The sequence below is a fragment of the Hypomesus nipponensis genome, chromosome 23 (assembly GCF_054491055.1).
Source record: "Hypomesus nipponensis isolate SF chromosome 23, ASM5449105v1, whole genome shotgun sequence".
Taxonomy (NCBI): domain Eukaryota; kingdom Metazoa; phylum Chordata; class Actinopteri; order Osmeriformes; family Osmeridae; genus Hypomesus; species Hypomesus nipponensis.
The window spans coordinates 21,887,284-21,903,470 of record NC_140383.1 but is presented as its reverse complement, the minus strand read 5'-3'; the positions used below and the strand labels follow the sequence as shown (position 1 = coordinate 21,903,470).

Sequence of the window (16,187 nt, the reverse complement as noted above, 5' to 3'; positions counted from 1 at the left end):
ATGGAAAATGTGACATCTCTAATAGAGTTTACTCTGTCTGGGTTCGATGACATATTGGATTACAAAGTAACGTTCTTCTGTCTCACTTTACTGTTTTACTGTGTTATTTGTATAGTAAATGTTTCTCTCATAGTGACCATTATCATGAATAGAAACCTCCATGAGCCAATGTATATTTTCCTGTGTAGTTTGTGCGTAAATGGACTTTTTGGAACTGCAGGATTTTACCCCAAATTCATTTTGGATCTATTGTCTCATCACCAGGTAATCTCTTATACAGGGTGCATGATTCAAGTTTTAGTCATATACTCCACTGTGTGCATTGATATTTGTCTGTTATCAGTGATGGCTTATGACAGGTATGTAGCAATTTGTAGACCACTGGAGTATCACTCTGTAATGACCAGAGGGAGGGTTGCTCAGTTACTCACCTTATCCTGGCTTGTTCCTTCAGGTCTTATATCTACTATTGTTATATTTATTTCCTGTTTGAAGTTGTGTGGCTCACACATACAGAAACTATATTGTGCTCCTTGGTTGGTTGCTAAGCTGTCCTGTGCTCCGACCAGTTGGATGACTTCATCCACACCGATCAATGTAGTTGCTAATGTGACAATAATGTTTTATGTTATTCTTAGTATTTTCATAGTTTTCACTTATGTACAGTTGATCAAATCATGTTTGGTGTCCTTGGAGAACAGAGGAAAGTTCATGAGAACTTGTGTTCCACATTTAATGGCATTATTCAATGTTGTCATTGCTGCTCTATTTGATGTCATGTATATGCGATATGGCTCCTCAAATTTACCACAAAGTCTTCAGAATTTCTTGTCTACAGAAATGATTATAGTTCCTCCAATAGTCAACCCTGTCATGTATGGTATTACACTGACTCAAATTCGTAACAAAATACTTCCATCATGTTTGAAAAGGAAAAGACAGATTTGTTAATGGCATCAAAATATAAGTTTAAGTAAATATGAAGAAACCTGATTCAACACTCTGAAGTATGTTATAGAACAAATGCTGCAAAGTTGTAGCATTGATGTTGGGGTTGACTGTTGTATGAAATCCATAATTTTGACGTTCAAATGTGCTTTGCCTCACATACAAAAAACAGGACGCTTAACACAGTTAAGCACTGCTTACCACATAATGTAAAGTCAGCAGTTATTAGATCTCTTTAAGAAAATAAAGAGATCGTAAGACCACAATGTTGAATTTTATTACATCATGATTCATTACACAGCCTTGCTCGAGTTGAAATGTGCTTACATCATGCAGGTCTGTTCCCTTAATTATGTTGAAAACAAGTGACAGAGGAAGCTGTGATGGATGGTAAAGATAGTGTTATTTGTGTCATTGCATTTTAATGTAACCCTGCAAGTCTGAAACATGAAAATTCCCATATTCATAGCCATACCTTATATTTGTCATTAAAATAGTACCTGTACTCAGGCAATTTTACCACGGGTGCAGGGGGTGCATTTCAGTGGCGAATTCTTTAAGACTGCAAGAGAAGCTCAACTTCCCGTAAAATGTCCAAAAAATTAATGGTCAAATAATTACTATTGTGTTTTAAATGTGTTAGAACACAATGAAAGACAAACTGCTGCAACCTATTTCTTGGTATTTGTTTGGCGGAATTGCTAGTCAATTTTCATCATAGATTTCATACAATTATACACCACATTCCTTGTTTCAGTTTAACCTAATTCCCACATTTCCTTCGAGTTTAATATTTTTAGCATTAGATGATTCATTCATTCATACATTAGGCTAGGCTAGTGTATTAGGGATGACCTAGCCAGTGAACTAGTATTAATTGTACATTTTAAGACTTATTATTAATTTTGAGTATGTTTTTGTAAGCAAAAACAAATTATTCACTACCCTTTGCACCCCCCAATTTTAAAACCTAGAATCGCCTCTGCCCATGGCCGCGGGAACTAGGGGTTCTGATGGTGCTGCAGCACCCCCTGACAGCACGAGCATTTAAATTGATATGACAAATTCACCACCGTGAGTTTGTCATAATTTGATAAACTCACCACAGTGGCACATGCTCCGCAGTAGCGGACTGGCCATCGGGAGCACCGGGAGAAGAATAATGATGGAAAACCAGGCTAAGAAACATAGGGTGGGGCTGAAAAATCAAGAGACAAAGAAATCACCTTCACTAGACAAGGTTTTACCTTTTGAAAAAACGGTTATGTTTATTTTACATAAAGCTCACATACGTGCACATACGCGCGCTCGCATTAAGGATTGAAATCCCAAATTTGTATCACATCGAACACTGAAAATGCTTGCATTAGCAGGGCAGCTGTGGTGGCGTATATGGGGGCCAGTTCTGGTGGGCCGGTCTGGATCCACATTTTTACTCCCAGTGCGTCCCTGCTGCCCCACAACATTAAGCCCCCCCAGCACCCCCTTGATAAAATATGTTCCCACGGCTATGCCTCTGCCTGTACTTACTCTTCTAACTGGTCTGAATTTGGATTATTTAATACAACAACATTTTTCTTTACATGATGATTTGTATTTTTCCAACTCTTGTGCTTCTTGACAAACTGTGACTTTTTATTTCTCCTTGTTTGCCAGATGTTCCTGAGACTTCAGATGCAAAGTATCCCACAAGTATGAGTAAGGGATGATGCCCGACAAGGTGTTCATTATCAGGAAAGGACAGCGAGGAGGACAGAATGGTTGCCTCTCAGAGTTCATTATCTCCTGATAATGGACACCTCGAAGGGCAGTATCCCCCTTATCACTTGCCAAAGAAAGAAAAAAGTACTAACATTCAATAATATTTTCATGCGTTGTGCAATAGAAATCTAAAGTTTTTCAACAGCCATAAAGCCAGCGTAGATTTTGCTAGTCCGCTCAGCTAATGGAACCTTTTGGCTCAGCTATGAGACAGAAAGCTAACGTTATGCTAGCAAGATTCAAAAGCAAAACCATTACGTACAGTTGACAAACAGTAACTATAATTTGACAGTCTGTGTCTTGTCAATACCAGTTAGCAATCCTCTGTATTTAGTATAAATGTGTGACATTTGCTAGATTGTGTCGGAATATGTACTTACGGTGGGAATTGAGAGCCTCAACACTGAACACAACGGCCTCAGGGGGCAGGTTTATTGGAAGAGCTCAGGCGGTTAGGCGTTGCGTTGCAGGGGAACACGGATTTACCAATGGTCCTTGGCAGTCGAGTCTCATCGGTAGAATACTATGAAATACTATAAGTTCAAAATGAATGTGTCCTTATTACATTATGACCAAGGACAAACTACTGGAGTGTTGATCAGTAGGCAGCTCTGTACAGGACAGAGTCAAGGTATTCTAGAATCTAGATAAATCCCCAGGCTCTTCTGTTCCAGGGATTAAACAATGACTTATATTTCTTTCTGTTACTTTTTAGTATTCAAAAAGGGACATCTAAACGTGTTGTCGAATACAGAAGTAGCTATATTTCCAGCAGTTACATGCTTAGAAATGTTGTAACATATGACCATTTAGCATCAGTGTCATAAAGTATTCTACTCTTTCATCACATATTGTCTTTAGTCCACATTGATGATCTACAAGGGATAATGCCCAACGAGGTGTACATTATCACCTGATAATGGATGATGCATTTGGGACAATCCATTATCAGGTGATAATGTACACCTCAAAGGGCATTATCCCACTTATACCATGGTCACTTGCCAACATTTATTTATACAAACATTAATTTATGTTTTCATACGTTTTGCAACAAAAATCGAATGTTTTTCCTTGTCAACCAACTCTGATATGATATTTCTAGTCTGCTCAGTTCATAGAACCAACACCGGCTTTCCCTTGGCTGAGCTATTAGCTTGAAAGCTAATGTTATGTTAGCAAAATTCAAAGGCAATAACATTGCCCCTAAGGTTTGTGCGAATACAAGCAATTCAATTGGGACCAAGACAAACATTTTGACACCGACGTTACATTTACATTTATTCATTTAGCAGATGCTTTTATCCAAAGCGACTTCCAAGAGAGAGCTTTACAAAGTGCATAGGTCACTGATAATAACAACAAGATAGCCCCATAGCATTGCGGGTAGCCAAAAACAAGAAGTACATATTGTGAACAACCAAAAAATAAGTGCTAAAGGGAAGAAACCATAAGAGCATGTAGTTAAGCAAGTTACAATTAAACCAATAATTGTAGGAAAGCAATAAAAATAGGATTAACTAAAATAGAATACAACAGTTTAAATCAGCTACCACTAACCAACACGAGCAACAGTCTAAGTAAGAGTCATTCTGATCCTGAGGAAACTAGCATTGGGTTGAGTAAACCATTCCTAAGTACCGTTGTACTCCCGGAACAAGTGCGTCTTGAGCCTTCTCTTGAAGGTGGAGAGACAGTCTGTGTCTCTGATGGAGGTGGGGAGTTGATTCCACCACTGGGGGGCCAGGCAGGAGTAGAGCTTGTGTTGGGACCGGGCGGTCTTGAGCGGTGGGACCACCAGGCGGTTGTCTGAAGAAGTCCGTAGGTGGCGGGTGGGGGTGTAACGTGGTGGACGTTGTCTATGTAGTAAATATTCAAGTGTGGTAAAATAATAAATATATATGAGAGAGAACAACATATATCATTTCAAAATAAAAGGCCTGTTCTATATGTAATTCTTTTGATGAGGTGCATAATTTAATAACTTTTTAGTCTATATACATTCTGAATCTGTCTCCTCACCCCCTCTCCCCCCTCACCCAGTCCTATAATTTCAAGGCAGTATCACCTCCTAAATTGGTTATCAGGACCCTCGCATCTCTGTAATTGCAGAGCGGGGTCAGCGGAGAGGGGGGATGGATAAAAACTTTTTTTAAATTAATTTCAGCTTTCAGCATTCCAACACATTTTCTGCAGGAAATGCACTTTCTAGTTAACCATTTTCCCCTACAAGTCTTTTTTATAACCTGAGTGCCATGTCTTATTTGCACCTTCATCAATAAACATACATTGTGGCAAATGAGAAGAAAATGAACAAAAGGTGATTTGTGAGCTATTTATAACCTTCCTACAATACATGTGTGTGCAATATGTGTGAATTTAAAAGAAGCCAGATGTTCTCTTTTGTTGTTCAAAAGTTCTCTCATTCTCTCAGAAGTATGTTCTGATCTAACTGTTGTAACATTTACATTTTTACAAAGGAAGTGTATTGAGCAAGGCCTCTTAGATAATGAAAACTACAAATAAAACACAGCTTTAAAATAGATAATTGAAGGATCATTATCTGATGTGTACTGTATGGGTATTGTAACTATCTGGATAAATATAGTATTTGACCCTTGGAAGTAGATACTAATTCCAATTCACAATAAAACCCCATAGTAATCCAACCATCTTCTATTGGTGAGCACGATATTCCATCTGGGATATATTCCACCTCCTCCACTCAACTACATAAAAAGGCACTCATGTGTCATGAGTGAATGCACTACGCGAACGTGAATCATCTGAAGTGGTAAGCTCATTCATTTATTCTTCATTTAACAAACACAAAATGTTGTGGTCCTCACTCTCTTTTTTACAGCATCATCTACTGACCAGTTGTTTTCTCCAAGGTTTTCCTACTAAACATCAATGACATGGAGAATGGAACTTCTCCATTTTATTTTAACTTCATCATGTTTGAGGACCAAGGACTCTACAGATATATTTACTTTTGTATGTGCTTGCTTTTGTACGTTGCTATAATCACATCAAATATTATAATAATAATTGTAGTTTCTCTTGAGGAAACATTGCATAAACCCATGTATTTTTTAATTTCATGTCTATCAATCAATTCTCTTTATGGTTCTGTTGCTTTCTTCCCAAGATTCATGATGGATCTTCTTTCTGACATTCATCTGATCTCCCGTCCTGCTTGTTTCACGCAAATATTTGTCATTTACACGTATGCCTCATATGAATTTAGCATTCTGGGGATCATGGCTTATGACAGATATGTTGCAATATGTCAACCGTTACATTACCATAACAATGTAACTTTAAAGATCCGTCAGTTAATAGCGTTTGCCTGGATCTATCCTATGTTCACTCTAGGATTAATTGTGTACCTTTCTGTCAAGCTACCATTGTGTGACAACAGAATAGCAAGAGTGTTTTGCTCTAATTGGGCTGTGGTTCGATTGTCATGTGTGGACACAAGACTGAACAATGCAATAGGAATGTTGGTGACTATTATTTCAATATTTCTACCATTGTTCTTTGTTTTGTATACTTACTTAAGAATTCTATTAGTTTGTCGGAAAAGTTCCACAGAGTATAGAGGAAAAGCATTACAAACCTGTTTACCTCATATTGTTACATTTGTTAACTTTTCAGTTACCACATTCTGTGAAATCACTCTGAGTCGTTATGAACCTAATGAACTGAATCCTTTCATAATTGTAATTTTGTCATTGGAGTTTGTAGTTATTCCTCCCATTTTGAATCCTCTTATTTATGGTTTGAAGTTGCCAGAAATTAGAAAACACATTTTTAAATTGTTTTCATCTCAGAAAATGGTTTCTTAAATATAATATGTAATATATTATTATGTATATTAATATATTTATATCTTAAATATATTTAACTATCTTAAATATATATATATATATATATATATATATATATATTTAAGATAGTTGAAGATATGCAACATACATCTGTCATTTAAAGGAACGCATTTTGCAAAGATAATTGAACTTTATGGAACTAAATAATTGAAAGTAATGGAAATGCAGTTGTGTTAAGACACAGACAAGACAAAGCAAAGCAGAACCTAAATAGATTCATGTTTCCTTCTTGTTTAATTGGCTTTCGTTTCCAGATCTGATTATATAACTTAGGAAAGGATAAATTGAGTAAGGTGGTGAAAGGAACAAGAGATGTAATTTTACAGCACAGGTTTAAACATGATAAATTATCTTTGCTATTACATAATATTAGGTTTAATCTTGGGTATCATTCCAGTATTAAGACCAAACCTAACATTTGTATGGCAAATGAACGGGGCTGTTTTCCAGTACATTGCAGATAGCGTGGTCTTGAGTAATTATTATTGCACAATTAAAAATATGTTGATAGTAACAGGTTTACACAGTATGGATTGACTAATAGTTCCACTCTTTGTCACTTTACTGTGCTATTGTGTGATTGTGCTGGTTACTGTTACTGTCGTTATGACCATCTTCAACAAAAATACTCTATGACCATCTTTCTTTGTAAATTGTGTATTACTGGACTTTTGGACTGTTGGTTCTTCTGTCTCATTCGCCTGCTATCTCTTCTGCACTGTCTGTGTCAGCCTGTCATAATAAACTATTCTGTGTGCACTGACATTTGTTTGCACGGCATATGACGGGCATGTGGCAATATGTAAACCACTCGTAAACCACTCTGTTATGACTAAGCAGTGGATTGCACAGTAGGTCTCTTTTTCCTGGATTACTCTATTTAATGTTATATATCAGAATATATTAATTATTAATAAAATGTACAATCTGCACAAAATTAGCGTTGGTTATACATCTATGTAACACAAAAAATAGCGGAGTAAAGTAAAAGGAAAGACACTGTGGAATAAATAACAAGTAACAACAATAAAATAGGAAAGCATATGATAAATTAACAAATTCTGATTCACTGCTAGACATTGCACAGTCCTGGCATGACCACAGGTCCAAAGTAAGGGGTAATATTGTCGTGGTCTTAAGGGGGGAAATAATTCAGAAGTGAGCCACGTGTGAAGGGTTTGCCACTATCCTACCAGCCCACTTCCTGGTTCTAGCATCATGCAGAACACCATTGGCTCATGTTCTTGGCCTGTGAGCCTGCTCGCTGTTGACACAATACATTCCAGTCTGTGTTTGGAGGGGGCAGAGGAGGTAATTGAATCTGTAGTACAGCATAACATGTTGCAGGACTGTTTGTGTAAATGTTTGGCGTTGTAACATCATGTTTTTTTTTTTTTACGTTTGGTTTACCAGACAGTCCTGGGACTTCAGATGCAAGGCATCACACAAATCTCCCCGTTCTCTTTTTGTTGTTTAAGCAAGGACATGACTGGAAATCTGAGACATAGATGTTCTGCAGTCTTGTACAAACACTATTGTATGAGACAAAACAACATTTGATTCATTAGATTGTATTACTTATTGCATTTCCATATCATACCATGTTGTCACATTTGGTATAAAACGTTTATGTATATTTTCCCTTGTAAATAAATCTCTCTTGGAAGTCGCTTTGGATAGAAGCATCTGCTAAATGAACACATGTAAATAAGGGAAAGCTACAATAAAGTGTCTCTAAATTTGTGTCCATACTACAATTTATGCGTTGGCCAATCCAACTGTATTACATCCTCTCCATCCATCAGGTACAGATGAATATGTTGTTAAATAAATAACTTTCTTATGCCCGATTTACTTGCTATAATACCGTTTTAGGATACACAACCATCACCTTCTAAGCTCTTATAGAATGTGCTGTACTGTGCAAAAGTATTCCACACAAGATTAAACATTTTCTTAAATATATATTTTGCCTTCTGTATTTGTGTGGCAGTATAAAAGGGCTTTATTGAGAAACTTTTGTTTAGTCTTTTCATTTAATTACTTTCTTAAAGCATACTTTTTTTTCTTCATTTGTGCCTTAGACTACTGCACGGTACTGCATATAGTATGTTTTTCTGTATCCAGTTTAGGTCAATGTTCTTGCAATATTATCATACTACTGGGTTGTTTCTTAGGCCACAACGATGATGGCGGACGCTCTAATCACTGACAGGACACTTTGAATCCCAGAACAACATGATCATGTGTTACTTTGACTAGAAAGAGAATCAATTGGGAGTCAGGAAGGAGGGAGAGCAGTAGCTGGTTATGCACAGCACAAGCTTAACATAATGATATACCTGTTTCATTATTTCAGGGCAAATAATATTTCTGTTTGCATACATTTAATTCTAAGTTAATAATATTTTGTGAATGTAGATTAAGTGAGAGAGATAGCACTTGGAATCCGTTTTCTAATTTTACTGATAGTTTAGTTTTCCCTTGTAATGGACAATGTGTCATCTGTTATAGAGTTTACTCTGTCTGGGTTTGATGAGATATTAAACTACAAACTAACATTCTTCTGTCTCACTTTATTGTGTTACTGTGTTGTTATTATTATGGTAAATGTTGTTGTCATTGTTACTATTGCCATGGATAGAAACCTGTATAAGCCAATGTACATCTTTATTTGTAATTTGTGCATCAATGGCCTGTTTGGCACTGCAGCATTCTATCCCAAATTCCTTCTGAATCTACTGTCTCATCATCAGGGTATCTCTTATACAGGATGCCTGCTTCAAGTTTAGGTCATATGCTCTTCTGTGTGCAGTGACATTTGTTTTTTAGCAGTGATGTTTTATGACAGGTTAATGGCAATCTGTAGACCACTGGATTATTCATCTGTTATGACCAGGCAGAGGGTCACTCAGTATCTTTTTCCTGGCTTGCTCCTTTGGGTCTCTTATCTGCTAGTACAATATTTACTTCCAGATTGAAGTTGTGTGGCTCAAACATAAAGAAACTCTACTGTGCTAACTGGATGGTAGCTAAACTCTCATGTGCTGCGACCAATTGGGTAACTTCAACCACACCAGGGAATGTAATTGCATATGTGATCATATTGTTCTATATATTTCTTGGTGTTTTCATTTTTTGCTCTTATGTGCAATTGACCAGATGATGTTTTAAGTCCTTAGCAAACAGAGGAAAGTTCATGAAGACTTGTGTGCCACATTTACTGGCGTTGTTTAATATCTCAATTGCTTCTCTTTTTGATGCTATGTATATGCGATATGGCTCCTCAGATTTACCACAAAGCTTTCAGAACTTCTTGGCTCTAGAAATCATTATAGGTCCTCCATTATTTAACCCCCTCCTTTATGGTCTTACACTAAGTCAAATTCGTAACCAAATCCTGCATACATTTTTGCAAAATAAATGTGTACGTGTTTCTAGTTCATCTGTTTAAGGAGCTGGAAAAGCCTGGGAGGAAAAAATAAAATATTTACATATGAGCTATTTGTGATTGTTATGGTTTTATAGAGGTACTGAATGTCACAATCTGTTTGTGATGTTCTAGGTACATTAATTACGTTCCCCCTAAGTCTTTCTGAGGTTCTGGATGTCACCTTTTCTGGGCATTATAGTTACATTTTTGGTATACTCATAATATGTGACTAGGGAATGTTATGAATGTACCTAGAATGTCCCAAACAGGCTGTGAAAGACCATGTGGGAATGTTACAAATGACCTTGTTATGTTTCTTTTACATGAAGACACCTCAATTTAAACATTATTTTATGTAAATCCTCATAAAGTCACTTACAGTACCAATAGAAGATGTGAATGTGTACATTCAGGCAAGTTTTATAACTTTTGTTTCAAAATAACGTCATTAGGACAATTAGAGGCCCCCACATTTCTATATTCTGAATACACTTGGGATGTAACGTTTATCAATTGAAACCACAGGTACTTAGCCAGGACTTTGTGGAGACAAAATTAACATTGAGTTAACGTCCTTAAACATAATTTTTTTCACTGGGATAGAATTATTCTATAGTGAAAAATATTTGTTAGCGGTATCATTGACTTAGGGGTTTTGAAAGGATGTTAAAATTGTCAGGTCATTGTTCAGCTGGTAGGTCCTCTTGACCTCTGCTCCTCCCTGTTTCTCTGTTGCCTGTCACTTGTTCTTGCCTGTATTCCAGGTCTGTTCCGGTCCAGTTTTTACCTTTTACCTGCTTTTCTGGCCTTGCTGCTCCAACCGTCTAACCTGCAACACACACCTGTCCTGCATTGTTCATTAGTGTTGTGCTTGTGTACATCCTGCCACACACCTGGGGCCTGTACTACGAATCAAGATTTGGCGTTAGCGAGGTAACTTCAGGTTCAACCCAGGGTTTTCTGTACTACGACGGTGAATCACTTGTTACCGGGGTAGATCGACATGGTAACATATGCTGAACGGCTAACCTGGTCGGGAGCAGGTTAAGTTGGAGATCAGCGATCAACCGGTATAAAAACCCCGCCCATTAACTAATTCTTGACAATAATGTCGTCACCGTTCGTAGAAGATCCTGTGTAGCTTGGTGCGCGGATAGTCAGAGGTGCGTTCAGAAGAAATAGAACATTTAGAGACTGACAAAACCCTTTCGCATTCCCTCATGAGTATCTTCCCGAAAGATATAGGTTCTTAGCAGAGGGAATTACGTACATTGCCAGCTTCTTGAGCCGTATGTTGCCAATGCGACACATTGAAGCTGTGCACTCACAGTCCCACAGACTAGCGTTTCGTTATTTCGTTATGGGTACTTTTATAGTGTGGGTGATGCAGAGAACCTGAGCAAGAACACGGTCTGCTGCCGAATTTGCAACGGATTTTCTTTTATGACTGTTGCCACCATATTCTGATTAATGTAGTGATGAAAAATAGATTTCCAAAGTGCCCTTTGTAAAAACTTTGGACTCTAATATGTTGACAAAATGAAACAAGGTTTTTCACGTTCTGATTTCCGTTCTGGAAATGTATGCAAATGATATCATATTTTACAACTTAAAAACATTGGCTCATTTAAACATACATTTACAGGAAACTGGTAATGAAAACAATATTTGACCTAGCCTACCATTAGTTATCAACTGGGCAGGTTTCATGTTGATATTATCCCTATTCACTGGGGTGTCTCCCCTTAACCCATTCTGTTGTCCTTGGGTTGCTTTGAGCCATTTTCTAATCATTTCCATATCAGATTTTTTTTTTTTTCCCAATCAAAACCTTTCAAACCAAAAAGGACAATGGGTATCTATACAATGCTCTTCACAAGTGATACATAAATGATCATTTCACTACTTTCATTGAATTTTGATGTTTTGTTCACTTTTATAGCATTTTCAAAAATAATAAATAGGACATTGAAAGAGATAAGTGGTGAAAACCCCCAGAAAATATTCAAAAGGCACAACAAGAAAGCCACAAAAAGGTATTAAAAAGACCAAAACGTAAAACAAAGTTTAACAAATACATCCTCATGTGTTCTCCCTTCCCTAGGAAAACAGAAAAATATGTCAGTTTAACTAAGTTTAGTGTCATTCATTCAGTCAATTACTATCTCTTCTCATATTCCAGTTTTTCTGTCTCCAGCCTTGTTTTTTTTATTAAAAGCCTCATATAATCAAGCTCCAGGGTTCTTTTATACAGGGCCCCTCACATTGTCTACTCCAACCTGAAACAAAAGAGCATTGTCCCTTTTAAAGGCACACTTGGTCAAAGTTGAAGGTGTCCATTTGACTATTACAAGGTTCATTGCTTATACCTTGTGTCTTTGTCTTGGCTTTGAAGTGGAGGCCCTAGGCTCAGGGGGAGGAAGACTTTCTTCTTCCTGCTGAGTTTAACACCATAGCAATATAATCAATTGAATTGGAAATTAGCAATTTAAGGACTTGTGTCTTATGTTGAGACCACCACCATTAGTAAGTCATCACAGACACTTCAATCACAGCCACATGTTCAAACACTCTCACCATCTGTGTTGCAAGTGGTAAATACAACTCAAAAGTGTACCCCCAAAATGAGCAGGCAGACACAGTTTCCTGATCATCTAGGACCTCCACTTGAGAAAGTAAATGGTATATTTGATCCATATTCAGCAATCACATATGGCATACATACTGGCGTATGACTATAAGTTTCACTGTTACCTCTGTATGGCACAGTGGGACGACAGTCACTGCAGAGAACAGTAATACATTGCCTGGGTAGTACATACATATGCCTGGGCTTCCAACCTGCTGCCACCAGGGTCTGAAGAAATGCCCCCTTCCACTCCTTCCATCATGGGGTGACCCTGATAGATATCTTAAAAAAGGGAGTTCAGGCAATTCAGCCTTGTACTTGTTGGTCTTAAAATATGTACAAGTATTGGCTTACCGTTTTGAATTGTGGTTTTATTTACTCCCACAATCGTTTGCCACTGCAGGGTTGCCACTGCAGGGTTGCAACTAAAATAATACAGCAACAAAAGTTTAACATTGTGGAATGCACACGTGTAATTAAGGTCACATCTTCAATAAGTCATGTAGTTTACGCATTTACAGCGTATGCTATTTTCTGCAAGCTTGGCAGCAGTGACTTTGTTGAATGTTGCCTGTATTATATGTCTATATTCCTGATATGCTTGTATTACAATATTTCACGCAGGAGGAGTAGACAAAGTTTGTAAGATTAATGTCTGCTCTTCCTGCGTGAAATATGCGGCTCTTGTTTTGTCCATGTTTGCGATTGGACATACGATGCAAACACCGCCCCTCTATGTGAACGCGCACGTCTCTAGATTGGAAAGATCTGGGTTGAGTTAGAAAGTTGATAACTGCCGTCGTAGTACCGCTTATCGTGACTGTGATTGTTAGGGTAATTGAAAGTAATCCAGAGCATGTTGATCTTGATTTGTAGTACAGGCCCCAGGTGAGCAAGGGGTAGGGATTGTTTTTGACCTGTTCAATACTATTGTTTGTTTTATTTGCTTAGATGGCGGCTTCTTGGTTTCGGTTACACTGTCACCTCAAGAGGAGTTCACGGTTAGCTCGCGAGGGTGGTGAAATCATGTTTCACGTCAAAGTTAGCGCGGGTAGAATACTGGAAGAGCTAGCTTCCGATACCGTTGTATTGTGACTGCGTGTGAGCTGAAACAGCGGAATAGCGTAAACTGTTAAACACACATTTTACACATAACAATGCAATATTGAATAATCTGTGTATACTAATAAATTGGGTTAATCGGTATGTCCTTGCCTACTCCAGAGGGGAGATATTGTTGGTGGTGTCTTTTGGTAGCCTGGCTGCCAGCCCAACTTCTCCCCGCCCACAAAAACATTTGGTCGGGAAGTTGGGTCTGGAGGGTCTCGTATTGGGAACAAGTACATTAAACCAGGATTTGGGCGGACCAATGAAATTGACAGGGCGGGCTTTATACGATGATGGACAGATGATCAACAGTAACGTAATCAACAACGTCACGAAAGAGCCCTTGGGTTGAATTCGTTTTGAACAAACAACATATTACGTTGCTCTGATTGGTTGTAGGTCTATCCAATTGAGCGAAGAGGCATTTGTTTTACGAGTTAGGTTGAAACACGCCCCATAGTCACAGCCCAACGGAGAGTTTTCAGACTCATATTCTGACTAGAATTATGAGTTTGACAACGTCAGGCTAGTCTTTCGGGTTTCCATGTGTGGTTTGGCGTGCAGACTGTACACCAGTAGAAAGTGAGTGTATATGAAGAAATGTCATGAACAATGGTTAATTGTCAGCCAATGTTTTGATTTACCAATGTTCTGTAATGTGTGGCTCAACCATTGTATTTTTGTTTATTTTCTTTCATTATTCAGAATAGGCACTACTGTTGCTTATACAGTTGCCTATTTTGTACCTATTGTATACATGTACCTAAGTGGGGAAATCAGTATTTTTGTTTGGAAATGTCCTTAAAGCTTAAAGATTAATACTGTTCTTAATAAGTGCAGTCAGGGAATCAAACCCACAAATAAATATAAAAACAATCTTTACAGTCCTGTGTCCGGTCTGACTATTACCGGGCCACATATGAAATCCATTATTTTGGCATTCAAATGTGCTTTGCTTCACATAAAAAACAGGATGCTTCTCACACCTCACGACGTGAGGTGGGGTTGGACCCAAATGCAGTGGAGTCAGCAGGCATGGTCGAAAACAAAGGGTTTTATACTTGAAACGGGAACAGACAGAGTACACGCACGCAGGGGTAGTAGCAGTATGACAAGACAAAGACTGGACACAAAACAGAAACCTAAATACACAGAACCAAACGACACACAGGTGAAGACAATGACACTAACGAGAACCAGACAGGTGAAGACAATGACAAAACGAGAACCAGACAGGTGAAGACAATGACACTAACGAGAACCAGACAGGTGAAGACAATGACAAAACGAGAACCAGACAGGTGAAGACAATGACACTAACAAGAACCAGACAGGTGAAGACAATGACACTAACGAGAACCAGACAGGTGAAGACAATGACAGGGAAACACGAGGACAGGGCAAAAGCAATAGGGGGGCACGGCTGTGGTCGTGACAGCTTGTTACCCATAAACCATATACAGTAATAAAACGCATACATAAAATAACAAACATCAATATAAATTATTACACTGGGTAACACTAGGTTTGCAAAACTTGCCTATCCTGACTTCAACGTTACAGACGTTTTGCGGGCCAAGTGAACATTAAGTGTTCAGCTATGACCTACAGGTTTCCGAGCACAAAATCAAAACTATACAACTACATGAGTGACTGACCACGAAGGATTGGATGAGTTAGCTGTCATCTTAGCTCCAATTTGATCTAACACTAGCTCTAAATCAATGTGTTCATATTGCAATCAAAGTTTTCTCCAAGGAAATAGATGTTCCAGATCAGTCATCTGGCTGTTCTCTCCCAGGGCGTGAAGAGGAAGGGTTATATTCTCATGAGCTTAATATAGCAGGGTATTGATCAAACATTGTTTATTCTATTCAGAGCATTACAAACAGTATAAAAGTAATAAAGTAATCATTATCTTTAATTATTGTTAACTGATCAGTGGTTAAGGACAGACCTCTTCAGGTATAAACCTTTTTTTACACTGAGCAGCCCAACTCATAATCAGCTCAATCCAACAGGGACAGCTGAGTACATCAAACATTTGGTTATCTATCTATTAACTTACATCATCTAAAGAAGATCATTGGTTGGCTACCTTGAATCCCAGAGCAACGTTATCAAGTGTTTATACATGTAGGGAGAAAGTATACTGACAGTCAGCAAGGAGTGAGAACAGAGGAGGGTGCTTCTGTAAGCTACAGCACAGGCTCATCGAGTAATTACATATATACTTTTTGTGCAATGTCTGGAAAACATTTTTCTTTTAGTAATCTTTAGTGTTAGACTGTATTAATCCGTATAGCTAGGGATATCTCATTTAGTCGTGTTTTTAGTGTAAATAAGACTATCAAGGGAGGGAGAGGACAGTAAATGTCTTTTTGATCATTTTTTACAGATTTGTTTTCCCCTTATA

General features: G+C 37.9%; 2 protein-coding genes and 1 pseudogene across 2 annotated transcripts; all 3 read left to right on the top strand.

Annotated features, from left to right (window-relative positions):
• Nucleotides 1-951, top strand: LOC146234888 (olfactory receptor 10J5-like). Its single transcript, XM_084688592.1, has one exon. It carries the CDS (start codon nucleotides 1-3, stop codon nucleotides 949-951), a length of 951 nt encoding a protein of 316 aa, XP_084544718.1.
• Nucleotides 952-5,627: 4,676 nt separating this feature from the next.
• On the top strand, nucleotides 5,628-6,560 carry LOC146234887 (olfactory receptor 10J4-like). Its single transcript, XM_084689120.1, has one exon. The coding sequence runs from the start codon at nucleotides 5,628-5,630 to the stop codon at nucleotides 6,558-6,560; it is 933 nt and encodes a 310-aa protein (XP_084545246.1).
• A 2,531-nt stretch (nucleotides 6,561-9,091) lies between these two features.
• LOC146234886 (olfactory receptor 6N1-like) lies at nucleotides 9,092-10,056 on the top strand (annotated as a pseudogene).
• The last annotated feature ends 6,131 nt before the right edge of the window (nucleotides 10,057-16,187 follow it).